This window comes from Rosa chinensis, chromosome 4 (assembly GCF_002994745.2).
Source record: "Rosa chinensis cultivar Old Blush chromosome 4, RchiOBHm-V2, whole genome shotgun sequence".
In the NCBI taxonomy this organism is placed as follows: Eukaryota; Viridiplantae; Streptophyta; class Magnoliopsida; order Rosales; family Rosaceae; genus Rosa; species Rosa chinensis.
The window spans coordinates 49,800,132-49,816,160 of record NC_037091.1 but is presented as its reverse complement, the minus strand read 5'-3'; the positions used below and the strand labels follow the sequence as shown (position 1 = coordinate 49,816,160).

Genomic DNA, 16,029 nt, shown 5'->3' with positions numbered 1-16,029 from the left:
TATTTGTGTTGACAAAGTAACAGTAGGTAAGTATTAAATGCGTAATTAATGAGGAGAGAGGAGAGGACCTTTTATAGGTGAGGAGAGAGTTGATCTTCTCCATGTTTTCGATGTGGGACTGATATGCTTCAGTCTCCAGCTTCTGGAGCTTCTGATGCTGTCTTGGCAAGGCCCGTGGCGGCGCGTCAGCGGTGATCTGGGGCCAAGCCGGGGCTCAGGCGGTAGCCTGCTTGGCTGTGTTCCCATAGGTCACTCCTTTGGCGGGAGTTGGTACCGCTAGTGGTAGCATGAGCGTGGCTCATTATAGCTAATTATGCTTGCAAATGCCTATGTAAGTACAGTAGGAAATATTACAAATATGACTCACCCAAACTCCGGGCAATGACAGAAAGAGCCATGAATGGGAAGCCTAATGCAAACTCTAGACTACCCAAACATAATGTAACCATGAGATGAAACTCAAATGCTGCAGAAAAAATTTCCGACACTACTAGGGAAGCCTCCGAACATAGTCAAGATTCATCACCAATATTATTTCTAGACCCAAGAGAACACCTTATTCAGAGGGGCATTCCCCAGGCTCTATGAAAAGATAAAAATAAAAATTGTCAGCCCACAGTCCCACACACCCAAAATGTTGCAAGCCAAATAAAAGGAGAAAAAGCACAAACTAAAGCATAGGCCCATAGCCAAAGCTCAAAGCCGAAGAGCAACAGCAAGGGGCCAAACCTCCAACAGACTACTTAAATTTAAAGTTAAATTTAGATTTTGTTTAGCTAATCTGTTGGAGATCAAATTTAACCTAAAATTAGTTAAATTAAAAAAAAAATTGAAATAAGTATTCTGTTGGAGATGATATGGTAATGGTGTTAAAGTAGCTGTAATATGGATAAACGGATATTTCCCCTATACTTAAAACTAATAAAAATGAAAAAGTGTGTTAATTGGCATATTTTTCTCTCTACCTCTAAAGAACTAATCACACATCGTAAACCCTAAAGGTCGGCTTTTTCCGACTGCAAGTTCGTGCTCGTCCGGTGGCACCCAAGCTTCGGGGCTGGCCTCCGGGCTATGCTGATGTCTTGGGATCTGTTGCCGGACGGGTATTCTATTGCATGTAGGTCTCCGTCGAAGGGATGTTGCGCTGGGCTTGGCGGCTGGTATCGGCTGGGCTAGGGCAAGGCGATGGTCGTGTAACTAAGGAGGGAGATCGATCCCTGATGCGGGTTTTTGGATCGATGGCGCCACGAGTTTTCTTGTTGGTGGTGTGTGGTGCTAAGATCTGTGATTGGGATTTGAATTTTTCTCCTTGCTGGCGTCGGTTGTGGCGGCGAGGCCGTGGTGGTTTGGGTCGTGCACGGTGAGAGATTGTGGCGGCGCGGATCGAGGCGGCAGACTGTGGACGGAACTCTGCCTGACTGTGTCGTACGGCGGGGATGGGATGGATAGGTGGACTGGGCCGGATCAGTTTGTTGGGCCCTGCGTGGATTTCCTTTGTCGGCTGCCCTATTTGGGTTTTTAGTTTTGGGTTGGGGTTTTTTGGCCCTAGTCCATTATTTATGTTTTAGCATTGTCTTTTACAATAATTTCCTTTTAGGAAGCTAATGCACGTTATATGCACTCTATGTACCTGTGGCGCCTCTGGAGTAGTACCAAAGCAGGACCCCCGCTACCTCTACGAATTTGATTGTATAACGAGTAGGTCTATTTCTATGTACCACTGTGGATACTACCACTATCTTCTTGTCTGCCCACCAAATGGCAGCGGAATGGTATGTAACGGTCTATTCTGGCTTGTGATGAATATAACAATCATTGATCAATTAATTTAAAAAAAAAAAGAAGGAAAAAGTGGGAAAAAAAAGTGGACAAAAAGGGGTAATATGGGCCTTAAGTTTGCGAAACCGAGTCCACAATACACACGCCAAACTGGGGCTTGCTCTAACGTACGCTGGCATCACTAAGGCGCACCCGTCAACACACAGGCCAAATCCCTCCGCAAATCAGGGGCCCATCCCAATCCAACGGCCGAAAACCTCCGTATGCGCTCGATAACGCTATGCATCCCCAAAGCGCACGATAGCGTATGTCTCTGTTTAATGGTTATCGTTCTCCCTGGGATGCGCTCTATTCTCCCCTCCTTAACCTCTTCCCCGCCACTTTGTTTCTCCTTTTCAGTTACTTATCGACCGTTACAAATCCACTCTTCAGGTACAAACCCTTGTCAAATCTCGATTGAGTTTCCATTTGTTGGTTCGATTCATATTGTTACTGGTGATGAGATCATAGGATATGAATTTTTGTGTTGCTTTGGTGGGAATTGCAGAAATGGTTTGATTGATATTTGAAGAGATTGCTGAGAGTTTGAAGAAACCCAAATGGGTTGCGGATCATGGATCCGAGTAAGTTTGTTTTATATTTTAAATTGATTGATTGTGCTTGTATGTTTTAGGGATCAGTATCATTGATTCTTATTGCTACTTAGATGATTGGACCGGAAACTTATGTTTATGCTGCTATGTGATTTGAAAATTTGTACTAATATGTTGAACTGGGTTCTGGAGATTATAGCTGTTTAATGATTAGATATATTATATATATATGTGTGTGTGTGTGTGTGTGTGTGTGTATGAAGAAATGGAAGAATTAGAAATGGACTACTGTGTTAAGCTTCTTGCCATGCACTTCTAGGCTTATGATTTTCTGTGTGCTTATCTCCATCAGCATTGCATAATTTCCCATTTATATCACATTCGTTATTGGAGTAGAAACATTTTGGGTATCTCAAATTGACATTTTTGTCTGTTAAGCAATTAAGAGGTTTTGCTTGCAGATATATATGACTCTAGTTCCGTTCGTCTACTGAGGAGGAGTGTCGGAAGGAACAAGTGCGGGGATGGACGATTTATCTCAAGATGATACTGGCACAATAGAGGAAATGGCCGAGGACTCGATTCTGTCGCGACAGACTTCTGTGAATCTTGTTCCCTTTGTTGGCCAGAGATTTGTTTCCCAAGATGCTGCTTATGAATTTTATTGTGGTTTTGCAAAACAATGTGGTTTTTCGATTAGACGTCACCGTACTAGAGGCAAGGATGGTGTTGGCCGGGGAGTGACAAGAAGAGATTTCACTTGTCATCGTGGTGGATACCCACAGATGAAGCCAGCTGAAGATGGAAAGATGCAAAGAAATCGCAAGTCGTCACGCTGTGGTTGTCAAGCATATATGCGCATTGTCAAGCGGGCAGACTTTGATGTCCCTGAATGGCGTATTACAGGCTTTAGCAACGTCCATAACCATGAACTTTTGAAATCCAATGAAGTGAGTCTCCTTCCTGCCTACTGTTCCATATCTCCAGATGACAAGAGTCGGATTTGCATGTATGCAAAAGCTGGGATGTCAGTGCGACAAATGTTAAGATTGTTGGAGCTGGAGAAAGGTGTTAAACTAGGTTGTTTAACATTTACAGAGATAGACGTGAGAAACCTACTGCAGTCTTTTAGAAATGTTAATAGAGATAATGATGCCATTGATCTTATAGCAATGTGCAAAAAGATGAAAGATGAAAACCCTCATTTCAAGTATGACTTCAAAATAGATGGTCATAATAGGCTGGAGCATATTGCTTGGTCTTATGGTTCATCTATTCAATTATATGAGGAATTTGGAGACGCAGTGGTTTTTGACACAACTTATCGTTTGGATGCTTATGATATGCTGCTAGGCATTTGGCTTGGAGTGGATAACCATGGAATGACTTGTTTCTTCGGGTGCGTGCTTCTGCGGGATGAAAATATGCAGTCATTTTTCTGGGCATTGAAGGTAAGAAGTTTATTTACATAGAGTCCTGATCGAAAAAAGCATCATAATCTTTCTGTTTTATTTTTAATTTTTAATTTAGATATGAGACTAGTAATCTTAGTTCAAGGTTTACCAACAACATTTCTCTGTTTTTTTTTTCCTTAAAAAAATTGCAATATCTTGCATACTTTGTGGTTTTCTGACTTTTTTTCTTGCTTGCTTTGTTTGGTCATATGGTTTTAGTATGTTCCTAACGCTTTTGATTTATGCGCAGACATTTTGGGGGTTCATGAAAGGAAAGACTCCACAGACAATATTAACCGACCATAACATGTGGCTGAAAGAAGCTATTGCTGTCGTCATGCCTCAAACAAGACACGCCTTTTGCATATGGTACATTGTTGAAAAGTTCTCGGAGTGGTTTTCTCCACTTCTTGGGTCACAATATGATGATTGGAAAGCCGACTTTGATCAACTCTACAATCTGCAGTCAGTAGAGGATTTTGAGGAAAGATGGACGGAAATGGTTGATAGATATGGACTGCGTGCAAATAAGCATGTAATCAGCTTATATGCGCTGCGGTCGTTTTGGGCTTTAGCATATATGAGGCCTTACTTTTTTGCTGGAATGACGAGTACATGTCACTCGGATTCAATTAATGCTTTCATCCAACGTTTTTTGAGTGCAGTGTCTCAACTAGATCGTTTTGTAGAGCAAGTGCGTAAACTTGTTCTTTCGTATACTTTTCTTGTTTGGCCTTTTGTTCTGTTACCAGTTTGCTTAACCTTCTTTTACTTACCTTGCTAAATCTTCTCCTTTTGCAGGCAGCTGATATTGTTAATTATAGTGATCGGGCTGGGGCAAAGCAAAAGTTGCAACAGAAGCTGCAGAGAGTATGCCTTAAAACAGGTTCACCAATTGAATCGCATGCTGCCTCTGTTCTTACTCCTCATGCGTTTGGAAAACTTCAAGAGGAACTTGTATTGGCTCCACAATATGCATCTCTTCCAGTAGATGAAAGTTTTTTCCAGGTCCGGCACCATACTCAGGCAGATGGAGGCTGCAAAGTGATTTGGGTTCCAAGTCAGGAGCACATCAGCTGTAGCTGTTGTGAGTTCGAGTTCACAGGCATCCTCTGCAGGCACATTCTTCGTGTCTTGTCAAATAATAATTGTTTTCGTATTCCAGACCAATATCTACCCATCCGCTGGTGTGGTGTCAGTTCATCTTCCACTAACACCTTTCAGACTGCTAAAGACAAGTCTGAGAAGATTCAACTATTGGAGTCCATGGCTTCAACACTTGTTGCTGAATCAGTTGAAACAGAGGAGCGCCTTGATGTTGCATATGAGCAAATTGCAGTGGTATTATCACGTGTAAAAGACATTCCTAGTACAACACGTAAGGCAAATGTAGGAGCCTCTAATTGTCCACCTGATTTAATGACTCTACCGGAGGTGGAAGTTGACAATGGAGATGTTCGTTTTACAATTGGAAACTCTCATGAATCTGTTTCTTCAGGAAAGCTTAAAGAGAGAAGACCAAAAGAAACTGTTGAAAGTAATAGAAAGCGAACACGGCATTGTGCTGGCCCCTGCTGTCTGAGTGTCCAGTGATGGGAGGTGATATTTTGAATTGAGATGTTGTAGAAAACTTGTAGAGTAAAAAATTGGAAATAGACTAGTTTATGTAGCAAAGGAAAAGCAGCACTTCTTCAATGTTCATTTTTGTCAATATTTTGTTATTCATTAATCATTACTGTGGTGCGACTTTTCTCCTTATACAGAGTTCACACCCTTCATCTCAAATGTAACTGGAGTTTGGAGATTAATATGTGCTCTAATTTCTTCAATTATGGCATCATTGTAAACAGATTGAGTTTGTACAGTCTTGATCAGTGTTCTAGCATTACACCTTAACTTTCATATTTACTTTCTCTATACCTAAACATGACAGACTGAGAATCCTCTATTTTGGTTCTTAAACAGACTACACTCACAAGGTGGATGTTGTGTACAGGACCTTCACTTAACTGAATCTTTAGACAAAGAAACCTTGCTCAGTCTGCTCGGTGAAAACTTGACTCCACTTTCAGCAAGTTTTCTCCCCTTGACCTGACGATGATCATGACGCGAACCAAAAACTGCTCTCTGTGCCAGTGCTTTTGCCAGACTGGAACCAGGCTTTTCCTGTGTGTTCGGTGTTGTTTTAGACATAGTTTCAGTGTTGCTGCTGCAGGCTTCAACACCCCTGGCTATGGCCTTATCAGAAGACATTATTTTCCTGAGATGAAAAACAGCAAATGTAATGGAATCAACTACATATAAAGAGCAGTAGAAGGCTGTTAGAGAATGAATCTAAAACGAACAATAGCAAGTGGTCAAGTTTATATCATGGTTTATATAAAACCTATAAGTTGTATGTAGCGAATAAGCCCAACTTTGCAGGTTGCATAAGGAATGTCCTCCAACAACTCTCTACTCATGGAATATGATTTTTCTTTCTTCCATGTCAAGAAAACAAAGATGCACAAGGCAGTCACCTTTCTCTTTTTGCTAATGGTATGTATATGTAAGAATTTCTGTACTGTTGTGGTGTAGATAAGAAAACAGAACTTTCTTGAAGAAGCAAAGCTTTCTTTAGAAGCTTTATATTTTACTTTTTACCAAGATCGGCCAATAAAAGAAAGACCAAAAGCATGTGTGAAAGAGCTAACTAAAACTTACTACATCTTATCAGAAAGAAAAAAAATCTTAATGCCTGCCGACATAGCACCATCCAATATTCCATCAGTGTTTTTATTTTGTTCTTCACTAATGTTTAGCCTTTTAGCTAATGAACTTGCTTTGGACTTTTGATGCCTTTCTTTGTCAACATGTTAAAAATATAAACAAGGTTACCTCATGAAGAATATAAACAATCGTCCATTTTATGATAAGGTTGTCCTCCATGACATCCATTAATTCAATGAAAAGCTAGGGTTTTTTGGGTTGTAAAGGAATTAAAAAAAAGATCGTTTTTCGTTTTCTTTTCTAACAAAGCTAGCTAGCCTAATACGTTCTTGGCAACCTCATTTCATTCCAAAAAGCACTTCTGAGTGTGGCACTTCTGTCTTTTAGGCTCAACATTCTCCATACCATTTGCTACGGAGTTGATTATATGCTAATCTGATGTGTCTGTGATATGCAACTGTGGCTTTACTACCTTTAGAATTATACTAAAGGCATCATAAATTTCCTCCAATTTTAGTTACAAGATATGGCTGTTTGTAAAATAATGTTTTTGAACAAATGAAAAGTGTATGTGAACAAATGAGAACCATAACTTTGTAATGAAGTTCTTACGAGCCCTCGAATCTTTATCCTTTTAAGCAACCTTTGCTCCAAGCAATTCTACAATTCCCTCCCCCTTTTTCCAGTCCAAAACTTCAACCCCATATTCCCTTATTTCTCTTCTTCTTAATTCTTCTTGAGCTTTTCTGCATGAATTCTAGCAGTTTTAGACTCCAAAATGCCAAAGACAAAGGCAGTCACACATGCAGATCTTTCACCGAGCCGCCCACACTCCGCTCTGGGCAGCAAAACAGGCCTTCTTCTCATTGTCTTGACCATTCTTTGTGGCCTCTTTTGCTTCATTCTATGCCTAATTGCTGAAGCCACTCGTTCCCGGGTACTATACTAGTTTGAAACTAGTACTTTCTTTCAATTTACACTTTCCTTCTGAATTGTTATTCACAAAATCTAATTGTTTTTTTCGTTTGAGGATTTCGTGTAGGTTTCATGGCTGAGCAGCAGTACTGATGAAGATGGGAAGGGAGGAAAATACGAGTGTATATATAGTGGTAGTGGGAAAACACCTTTGTTAAGTGCAGCCAGTGCATTTTTGGGATTGGCAATTATCATGGTGGTGGAGCATGGATACATGTTGTATGCAATTACCAACTCCCCACCTTCAGTCTTGCTTACATGGGAGCCACATGATTCAGCTTCTGCCAAGTCTTTGAAATGGCATGCCGCCATTTTCTTCGTCGCAACTTGGTATATGCATGCCCATCATCTTAACTAGTCTGTTTCTTGCATTATGGATGTTATGTTGTCATACTATCAGATACACCAGATCAATGGTTCAAACAGATTGGTTACATAACATGCCGGATTGTCTGGTGAGAGAACTTTTACTAATTTGTCATTGTTAATCAAATAACTAGGATCTGTTTTGCTGTTGGGGAGATTTTGCTATTGATTGGCCTTAGTGTGGAGTCAGGCCATTTGAAAAACTGGGCTAGGCCAAAACCCAGTTGCCTTGTGATCAGAGAAGGTGTGTTCTCTGCAGCAGGAGTGTTTTCCTTGACTACTGTTTTTCTTGCTGCCGGATTATACCTGACGGCGTTGCGTGCAGAGAGAATTTCCCAAGACCAAGAAAATGTAAGGCAAGAGGTGCTCGAGGCCGCTGTACTTTATGCATCTCCACCAAGGTCACCTCATCTCACAACCATTCCAAGGGAGAACCCCATTTTCAGAGAAAGCCAGAATGAGCAGCCATCAGTACTTGTGCTTCAAGCAGCTTTTAGCAAACGCTAACAATTTATGAAAGGAAGGACTGGTTTCTGGGTCTCTATTACAAGTTTCATCTCCATCTTTTGAAACTTGGTGGAACAAATGTAAATTGTGTACAAATTAATGAAATGACTGAAGTTCTCTTCTGGCCAAAAGAATAAACTAACTGAAAATAACCAATCCCTTCATCTTTGAATTTGACCCTCTTGGTTCTCTAGTTACTGAAAGTAACTTTTGTTTATTGAAATCTTAGTGTGACGCATGCACTGATCCAATGATGGTCAATAAGGAGATGTAAACTTAATTGGTTCCCTTCTACTTTGAACTTGTTTGGGTAATGAATGCAAGAGATTTAAACCTAATTGATATGATATTATGTCATGTCAGATACGTACCGTTACCACCATTATACATGCTACATTAATATGGTTCCAACTCCTGATGACTACCAGGACAGGACCTCATGAGGTCACCTAATTGATAATCCCTTAATAATGATGCAGTGAACTGTTTAGTGTAAATGCAGTGAAAAGTACATCTAACTACAATAGTTTAATTTAATTTTCGTATTATAAAATAAGAATAATAATTTTGTTTCGTAAAATTAATGGAAATCATAAATGGTTGACTTATAGATAAGGGGCAAGGAGGGGTGGTTTTAGTCCATTTGTTTAAGTGAGCTTACGATTTTTTTTTTTTGGTTAAACCAAGGTATCCTTCACCCGTAGCCCCGTAGGTAAAGACTAATCCTTCTCGAGCCGGGTCGGATCCCATTTAGGGGGGAAGCTCTCCCAATACTGGCGCTCCATTCACAAGGCTCGAACTCGAAACCTTGCTTAAGGGGAACAAGCTCCTTACCACTTAAACCACCAAGCATTGGTCGAGCTTATGATTTTGTTCATGGGAGTTTTGCAACTTTGGATTAAATGTTTTATAATAATTACAATTTGGTCGTTTTATTTGTTGGTCTTTGTAATTAGATTTTTTTTTTTGCCCTTTTCTAAAAATCGGATAGGCGTTCAAGTTGAAAGAAATGATCACAACATTAATGCTAATTACTAGCACCCATGGTCCGGACAAATGACTTGACCACTGTACCAATCGGCTGACTATTACCTTAATCCCTCGACCACGTTAGTCAAACGCATGGTTAAACATGGCCTGCAGTGGGTTAATTTTAGTTTAAAATTAAATATTAGAAAATATCACACTAAATTTTTTAAATTAGCCTATATTATTAAAAGATTTTAGTTAGCCTATCCCATTTAAAAATCTTAGCTCTAGTGCTCTACCATGGACATTAGTCGATTTAAAACATGAGTCATCACCTATTGAATGATCTCATATGCCGACCGATGATCTCACTTACCGATCGAAAAGTGTCAGCCATACACTGTCAACCTCGAAGCCACGAGCACCCTATGTCCGCATTGCTAAACCAATGACAAGAATGGATATTCGTACTTGGATGAGCTCAAGATCATCCTCAACAAAACATTTTGATTCATTGAGGAGATTCAACTCCGTGATTTTTTTTTTTTTTTCATTTTATTTGGCCAACCAACGAACCTACTAGCCACAAGAGAACACCACATGCCGATAACCATAAATATCGACGAACAAACCAATTAACCATCACGACTATCTAATCAAATAATCAACAACTTTACATTTATATTCAGCATAGATTACATTACATTCTCGTTAGAGGAATGACAGACAATGATGAGTTGACCGGTGCCCTCCCCCTTATTTTTAGAAAAACAAATTATTGGTTTTCCAAAAACTCAAAATTGGTTTTGTTCCTTTTCCAAAAAAAATAAATATATATATATCAATATTACTGGGCCTTTTAGTTTGAAAATAAAGGACCATAGGTAATCTTATAAAACACCCCTCAGAAAACGGGAAAAAAAGATCCAAAGCCCCCAATAGTTTCTTGCACGTACGAAATTACAAACCGTCTTCTCTCTCTCTCTCAGTCCCTCCCATTTCAATACTCCCAGGACTCCAAAATCTCTAGGGTTTCTTCTCCACACCTCTCTCCGTCTCCGGCCGATTACAGCACAACCAGTTAGGGTTTCAGCAGCAAAAAACGACATGTCGCTCAGGCCGAACGCCAGGACTGAGGTCCGCCGGAACCGGTACAAGGTGGCGGTGGACGCCGAGGAGGGCCGTCGCCGGAGAGAGGACAACATGGTCGAGATCCGGAAGAGCAAGAGGGAGGAGAGTTTGTTAAAGAAGCGCCGCGAAGGTCTTCAAGCTCAGCAATTCCCGGCCTCTGTTCAGCCACCGAACCTCGAGAAGAAGGTACCGATCTTGCTTCTGCTTTTTATCGCCGATCTCTTTGTTCTTGGCTTTGTATGGATCCGATTTTGAGACTGATAGGGTTTGATTTAGTGTTTTGAACGATAGGGTTAGGCTGTGGATTTTTTTTTTTTTTTTTGGTTTAATTATTTATTTATTTATTTATTGTTTGAGAAAATTAGTTAAATCTTGTACTGGTTTGATTTGATTGCAGTTGGAGAGTCTACCGTCGATGGTTGCCGGGGTTTGGTCCAGCGAAAGTCCTCTGCAGCTGGAAGCTACTACGCAGTTTCGGAAACTACTTTCTATAGGTATGTTACCTGATTAGGGATTCTCGAGTTTTTTTGGAGTTTTCGAAGATTGGCATGTGCTTTTCTGCTTGATTTCGTTGTTGTTTGTTGTTGAATTGTAAATTCGTATTGCTTACTGAAGTTGAAAAAAAATTGAATTTCGTAGAAAGAAGCCCTCCAATTGAGGAAGTAATTCAAGCTGGGGTTGTTCCGCGGTTCGTTGAGTTCCTTGTCAGGGAGGATTATCCACAACTTCAGGTTGGAATTTGATTCTGTGCTGTGTTGTTATTGATTCGGCTGGTTTGTGCTTTGCTGTGGATGCCTTCAGCTCTTAGGTTTTGTGGTGGTGTTTTTGTTACTTATTTTGTTGGTTTTTCTAATGTCCAGTTTGAGGCTGCTTGGGCTCTTACAAACATAGCGTCAGGAACATCGGACAACACCAGGGTGGTGATTGATCACGGGGCAGTCCCAATATTCGTGAAGCTTCTTGCTTCTCCGAGTGATGATGTTAGAGAGCAGGTATATGTCTTAATATTTCTCATTTTGAAGTTGTGGATTGTCTGTTCTTGCTTAAGAATTACCAAAGAGATTGAATTTGTTATGCTGAATTTGATGTATTTCCGAAATTTTAGGCTGTTTGGGCATTGGGAAATGTTGCTGGTGATTCTCCAAGATGTCGTGATCTAGTCCTCAGCTGTGGTGCCTTGATGCCGTTGCTGGCTCAGTTGAATGAGCATGCAAAGCTTTCAATGCTGAGAAATGCCACCTGGACACTGTCAAACTTTTGCAGGGGCAAGCCGCAGCCTCAGTTTGATCAGGTTTTTGGCTTTTACTGTCCATTTTTTTGGGGTCCAAAGAAACTTTATTGATTATTGCTTTTGTGTCATATTAACTTGGGAGTTTCATTATCAGGTGAAGCCAGCTCTTCCAGCTCTTGAGCGTTTAGTTCATTCCAATGATGAAGAAGTCTTGACAGATGCCTGCTGGGCACTCTCATATCTCTCGGATGGTACAAATGACAAAATTCAAGCAGTCATCGAGGCAGGTGTCTGCCTGCGACTTGTGCAGCTTCTCTTGTGAGTGTTGAGTGTTATTTTATTGTGTGCAATTACGTCTGTGTTATGTAATTTTGGTTGTCTAATTTTTTTTTCTTTTGTTTGTTGCTCTAGACATCCATCTCCTGCGGTTCTCATTCCTGCACTTCGCACTGTTGGTAATATTGTGACAGGAGATGATCTTCAGACTCAGGTAACCTGATCTTGATTTTGTATTTTTATTTTTTATTTACTGTTCTTTTGTTGTATTTATCAACTTGTATCTAGAATCATATAGTGATGATTCAAGTCAAAGGTACCTAGTTCATCCAAACTTTAAATGAAAATTAAAAGCAACTGTCATGTTAATTTGGTGCTATAGCTAAGAAGTCAGTAATATGGAAAAACAGTGGTGCACATCTACTTTTAAACAAACATTTCATTCTGCGTCTAACTGATGATAATTGGAGAGACATATCTTGCTGGTTGAATTGTGGTGATTGTTTGGCTACTGTATTGTAATGTGATTTTCTGTGCAATCCTTTTCTTCAGTGTATAATCACCAATGGTGCACTTCCATGCCTTCTGAGCCTCTTGACACATAATCATAAGAAGAGCATCAAGAAAGAAGCTTGCTGGACTATCTCAAACATTACAGCTGGAAACAGGGAACAGATACAGGTAATGATTGTAATTTAGGTGTTTGTATTGATTCTCATCGTTTGGCGATGTTTCTCTTGTATGGTATTGGAGCTTCTGATTTTTCTGGCATTCTTAGATTTGTCTGGGTTTTATGTTTGGTGGGCTCAGTGTTTTTACTTCCCAAGTTTTTAACTTATCATATTTAATTGAGATCTTCTTGTATGCTCATCATATTTTACTGAGATCTTGTTTTATGTTCTTCAATGCCAAGTACATGGCTACACTTTTGAACACGTTCGAGTGTATCCAAGATATGTTCTTTCAACTAGCATTTATCATTTGTAGCTGTCTGATTACTTTCAAAAATGTTGCAGTACGTAATTGAAGCTGGTTTGATTGGCCCTCTTGTCAATTTGCTCCAAACTGCTGAGTTTGAGATCAAGAAAGAGGCTGCTTGGGCAATTTCGAATGCTACTTCTGGTGGCACTCATGAGCAAATTAAGTGCGTAATTCACACATAATTATTATTATTTTTTTTTTACCCTACTTCCTAGTAGTAGTAGCTTATTAATTCTACTCATCCTTGTGGTGCCAGGATCTTGGTGACTGAAGGCTGTATAAAACCATTAAGTGATCTCCTTGTATGCCCTGATCCAAGGATAGTAACTGTCTGCTTAGAAGGGTTGGAGAACATTTTGAAGGTTGGGGAAGCTGAAAAGAGTTTGGGTAACAGTGGAACCAACCTGTATGCACAGTTGATTGATGAGGCTGATGGTCTGGAAAAGATTGAAAATCTGCAGACTCACGACAACAACGAGATCTATGAGAAGGCAGTTAAAATTCTTGAGACATATTGGTTGGAGGACGAAGACGAGACATTACCAGCAGGAGATGGTACTCAGCCAGGCTTTAACTTTGGAGGGAATGGGCCTCAAGTTCCAACTGGTGGATTCAATTTTAGCTGAAGTAAGCAACCCATTTGAATTTTGCTTTGTTTGGCGAGTGATGATTGGTTTCCTTTTATTTACTTTTTTGATTTCCATACATGCAGGAACTTTCAATTGGATGGAGGAGCAGAAGTTTCCTGATATGGGTTATGTTGGGGTCAAGTTCAGGTCAAGTCGGGGTGGTCGGGGCATCTCATGTGTCTAGTTTCAGTTTGGTCTGGTGTCCATTGTGGTCAGAGGTGCCAAGGGGGGTCGGTCTGTTTACTCTACTATGAGTCTATGACCAAATAAGAAGAGATGGGTCGGTTTGATTATGGCATGGCGTTTGGTCGGCAGGGATGATTATCACTGCGTCCTAACGTGAAATACTATGCAAGTGTCGTAGTGGCTCGTTGTTGCATAAACAGGGCCCCTAAACGAATATGCTAGTGAGGGTGGTTTCTTGAATGCAGCATCGAGTTCAATCTTTTTATAATTTTGAGTCGTAGTCTGTACGGGTATTTTTTCCAGAGTCGGGAGTTGTTTTGCCTTGTCGAGTGAATATAGATTTGTTAAACTCATTTTCTGGTGTATTTCAAGGAGAAAGGTTTAGCTGTATTTTGGTAATTACCTTGTGAAATATTTCAGCCAAGTTAAAGTCTCGTGTTGAATATTTTTTTACCTACAGTCTACTATGCTTGACGTGGCCACAAGTTCTGGGTTTGGTGCTCCAGACTGGGCGGATGGAACTATGGGAAAAATTTGAAGGAAAACCTTACTGTATAGAAAGTTTGTATTCTGTTGTTAATAAGATTACCTTCACTCGTTCGATTCTCACCTTTAGGCATCAAGAAGCGTGGCTATTTCGACCTTCCAAGGCCACTTACCCAGAGTGATGGAAAACTTTTGACCTTAGTGTTCCTCTAAAAGCACCAAGGAGTGTGGCAGCCAGTTATGCTAGGAATTTGGCTCCCCTTCCAAAATTGTCCAAGCATTTTGGTCTGTCTGGGGACCTCTGTTTGGCATCCCATTTGGGGGTGGGCAATAACATGATAGACAAAACCTCAGAAAGATGATGATGTTCCCAGATAATTGAGGCTTGGCAAATGAGCTAGGAGTGTTCACAACTTAGCAGCTGCAGAACATGCTCATCGTAATAGGGCCATGGTAGATTGTAACATGATGACGGCTTAGGTTTTGTGGGTGCGAGGAGGGATGCTTGTAGCTACTGAGAGAATGCTTATACGGAAGCAACTAATATGTTTGTAATTTATAGACCTCTCCCGCAAAAAGGACAAAGATTTTGGAGACCTCTCTAGGAGATCTCGTGAACTTTGCTGGAAATAGATGACCATAGAAAGATGAATAGCAAGTGACGACAATACAATCTATGGTCGTCTATTTAGCAAGCTGTTTTTTTTGGATCGTAGCTTTGGAGGTCTCTATAGCTTATAAGGTGGGGAAAAAACAATCGGGGCACAAATTTCGCATTTTCACACGACTCAGAAAGAAAAGCTAGCTAATTCTCCAAAAAAAAAAAAAAAAGAGAGAGAGAGAGAGAGAGAGAGAGAGAGAGAGAGAGAGAGAGAGAGAGAGAGATAAGCTAGCTTTACGATACATTGGGTCATTGGTGACAATGGATTTCTAAGAATAACTCCAACAGAGCCTATAAGTTCTGTATTATAGGGAAGAAAAAAACAATCGGGGCACAAATTTTGCAAAAGTTAAGGTTTTAGCCTATTTTTCTTCTCCAACTCCAACAGATTTCATATTTTACAGCAATCTCTAAAATCTCCATATTCTTTATTGAAATTTTAGAGTTTACTGTAAATATAGGGAATTTGGTTTTCTCTTTCCTCACTTTCTCTAAAATAGTTGGTTTTCTATTTCCTCACTTTCTCTAAAATAGAGATAGTTATAGGGAATATGTTTGAGCAAAAGAGGCTCATATTTCCCTAAAGTAGAAAAAAATCAAAATATGGGGAATCTGTTGGAGTTGGTCAAATTTTAAGCTTGGTCTTTCATTGCTAGAGACTACTAATATTTTGCTCTGGTTGCCGTATAAGATTTTCCAACCTTCCCCACCGCAATTCATATGTAAGCACTATCATTTTCGGATCATTTTGACATCTAACAAGGAGTCATGTATGTTAATTGTATAACATAGCATGCAAAATATGAAAATTTCTTTTATGCACCGACATTACAAGAGCGATCCTGATCACCTGGTCAGCAACTGACCAGGGATCATTTGCACACTTACCGTCCAATTGAAATCGGACGGTTGACAGATATTTAGATTTTAGGGAAGGAGATATGTTAACCGTCCGATTTCAATCGGACGGTAAGTGTGCAAATGATCCCTGGTCAGTTGCTGACCAGGTGATCGGGGCTGTTACAAGAGAACTAGCAGATCACAGTCATTAATATTTATGAACATTTTTTTTAATAATAAAAAAACATACTTGATG

At 40.1% G+C, this 16,029-nt stretch overlaps 3 protein-coding genes across 6 annotated transcripts; all 3 read left to right on the top strand.

Moving 5' to 3' along the window:
- The first annotated feature begins 1,987 nt into the window (after window positions 1-1,987).
- On the top strand, window positions 1,988-5,690 carry LOC112199669 (protein FAR1-RELATED SEQUENCE 11). Of its 3 annotated transcripts, none has more exons than XM_040518446.1 (5): window positions 1,988-2,211; window positions 2,327-2,402; window positions 2,850-3,823; window positions 4,077-4,520; window positions 4,628-5,690. In XM_040518446.1, the coding sequence occupies exons 3-5, from the start codon at window positions 2,897-2,899 to the stop codon at window positions 5,417-5,419; spliced, it is 2,163 nt and encodes a 720-aa protein (XP_040374380.1). In that variant the 5' UTR covers window positions 1,988-2,211; window positions 2,327-2,402; window positions 2,850-2,896; the 3' UTR covers window positions 5,420-5,690. The 3 variants fall into 3 exon arrangements, with proteins under 3 accessions (XP_040374380.1, XP_024196414.1, XP_040374381.1); XM_024340646.2 differs by having other exon boundaries at window positions 2,834-3,823; XM_040518447.1 differs by lacking the exon at window positions 2,327-2,402.
- Window positions 5,691-7,138: 1,448 nt separating this feature from the next.
- On the top strand, window positions 7,139-8,505 carry LOC112200385. Of its 2 annotated transcripts, XM_024341415.2 has the most exons (4): window positions 7,139-7,472; window positions 7,578-7,840; window positions 8,011-8,120; window positions 8,202-8,505. In XM_024341415.2, the coding sequence occupies exons 1-4, from the start codon at window positions 7,314-7,316 to the stop codon at window positions 8,381-8,383; spliced, it is 714 nt and encodes a 237-aa protein (XP_024197183.1). In that variant the 5' UTR covers window positions 7,139-7,313; the 3' UTR covers window positions 8,384-8,505. The 2 variants fall into 2 exon arrangements, with proteins under 2 accessions (XP_024197183.1, XP_024197182.1); XM_024341414.2 differs by having other exon boundaries at window positions 7,144-7,472; window positions 8,011-8,505.
- Window positions 8,506-10,256: 1,751 nt separating this feature from the next.
- Window positions 10,257-14,239, top strand: LOC112197477 (importin subunit alpha-1). The gene is made up of 11 exons (XM_024338172.2): window positions 10,257-10,669; window positions 10,881-10,977; window positions 11,123-11,214; window positions 11,344-11,475; window positions 11,589-11,774; window positions 11,869-12,032; window positions 12,126-12,204; window positions 12,543-12,671; window positions 13,007-13,134; window positions 13,228-13,598; window positions 13,684-14,239. The coding sequence occupies exons 1-10, from the start codon at window positions 10,460-10,462 to the stop codon at window positions 13,595-13,597; spliced, it is 1,587 nt and encodes a 528-aa protein (XP_024193940.1). The 5' UTR covers window positions 10,257-10,459; the 3' UTR covers window position 13,598; window positions 13,684-14,239.
- The last annotated feature ends 1,790 nt before the right edge of the window (window positions 14,240-16,029 follow it).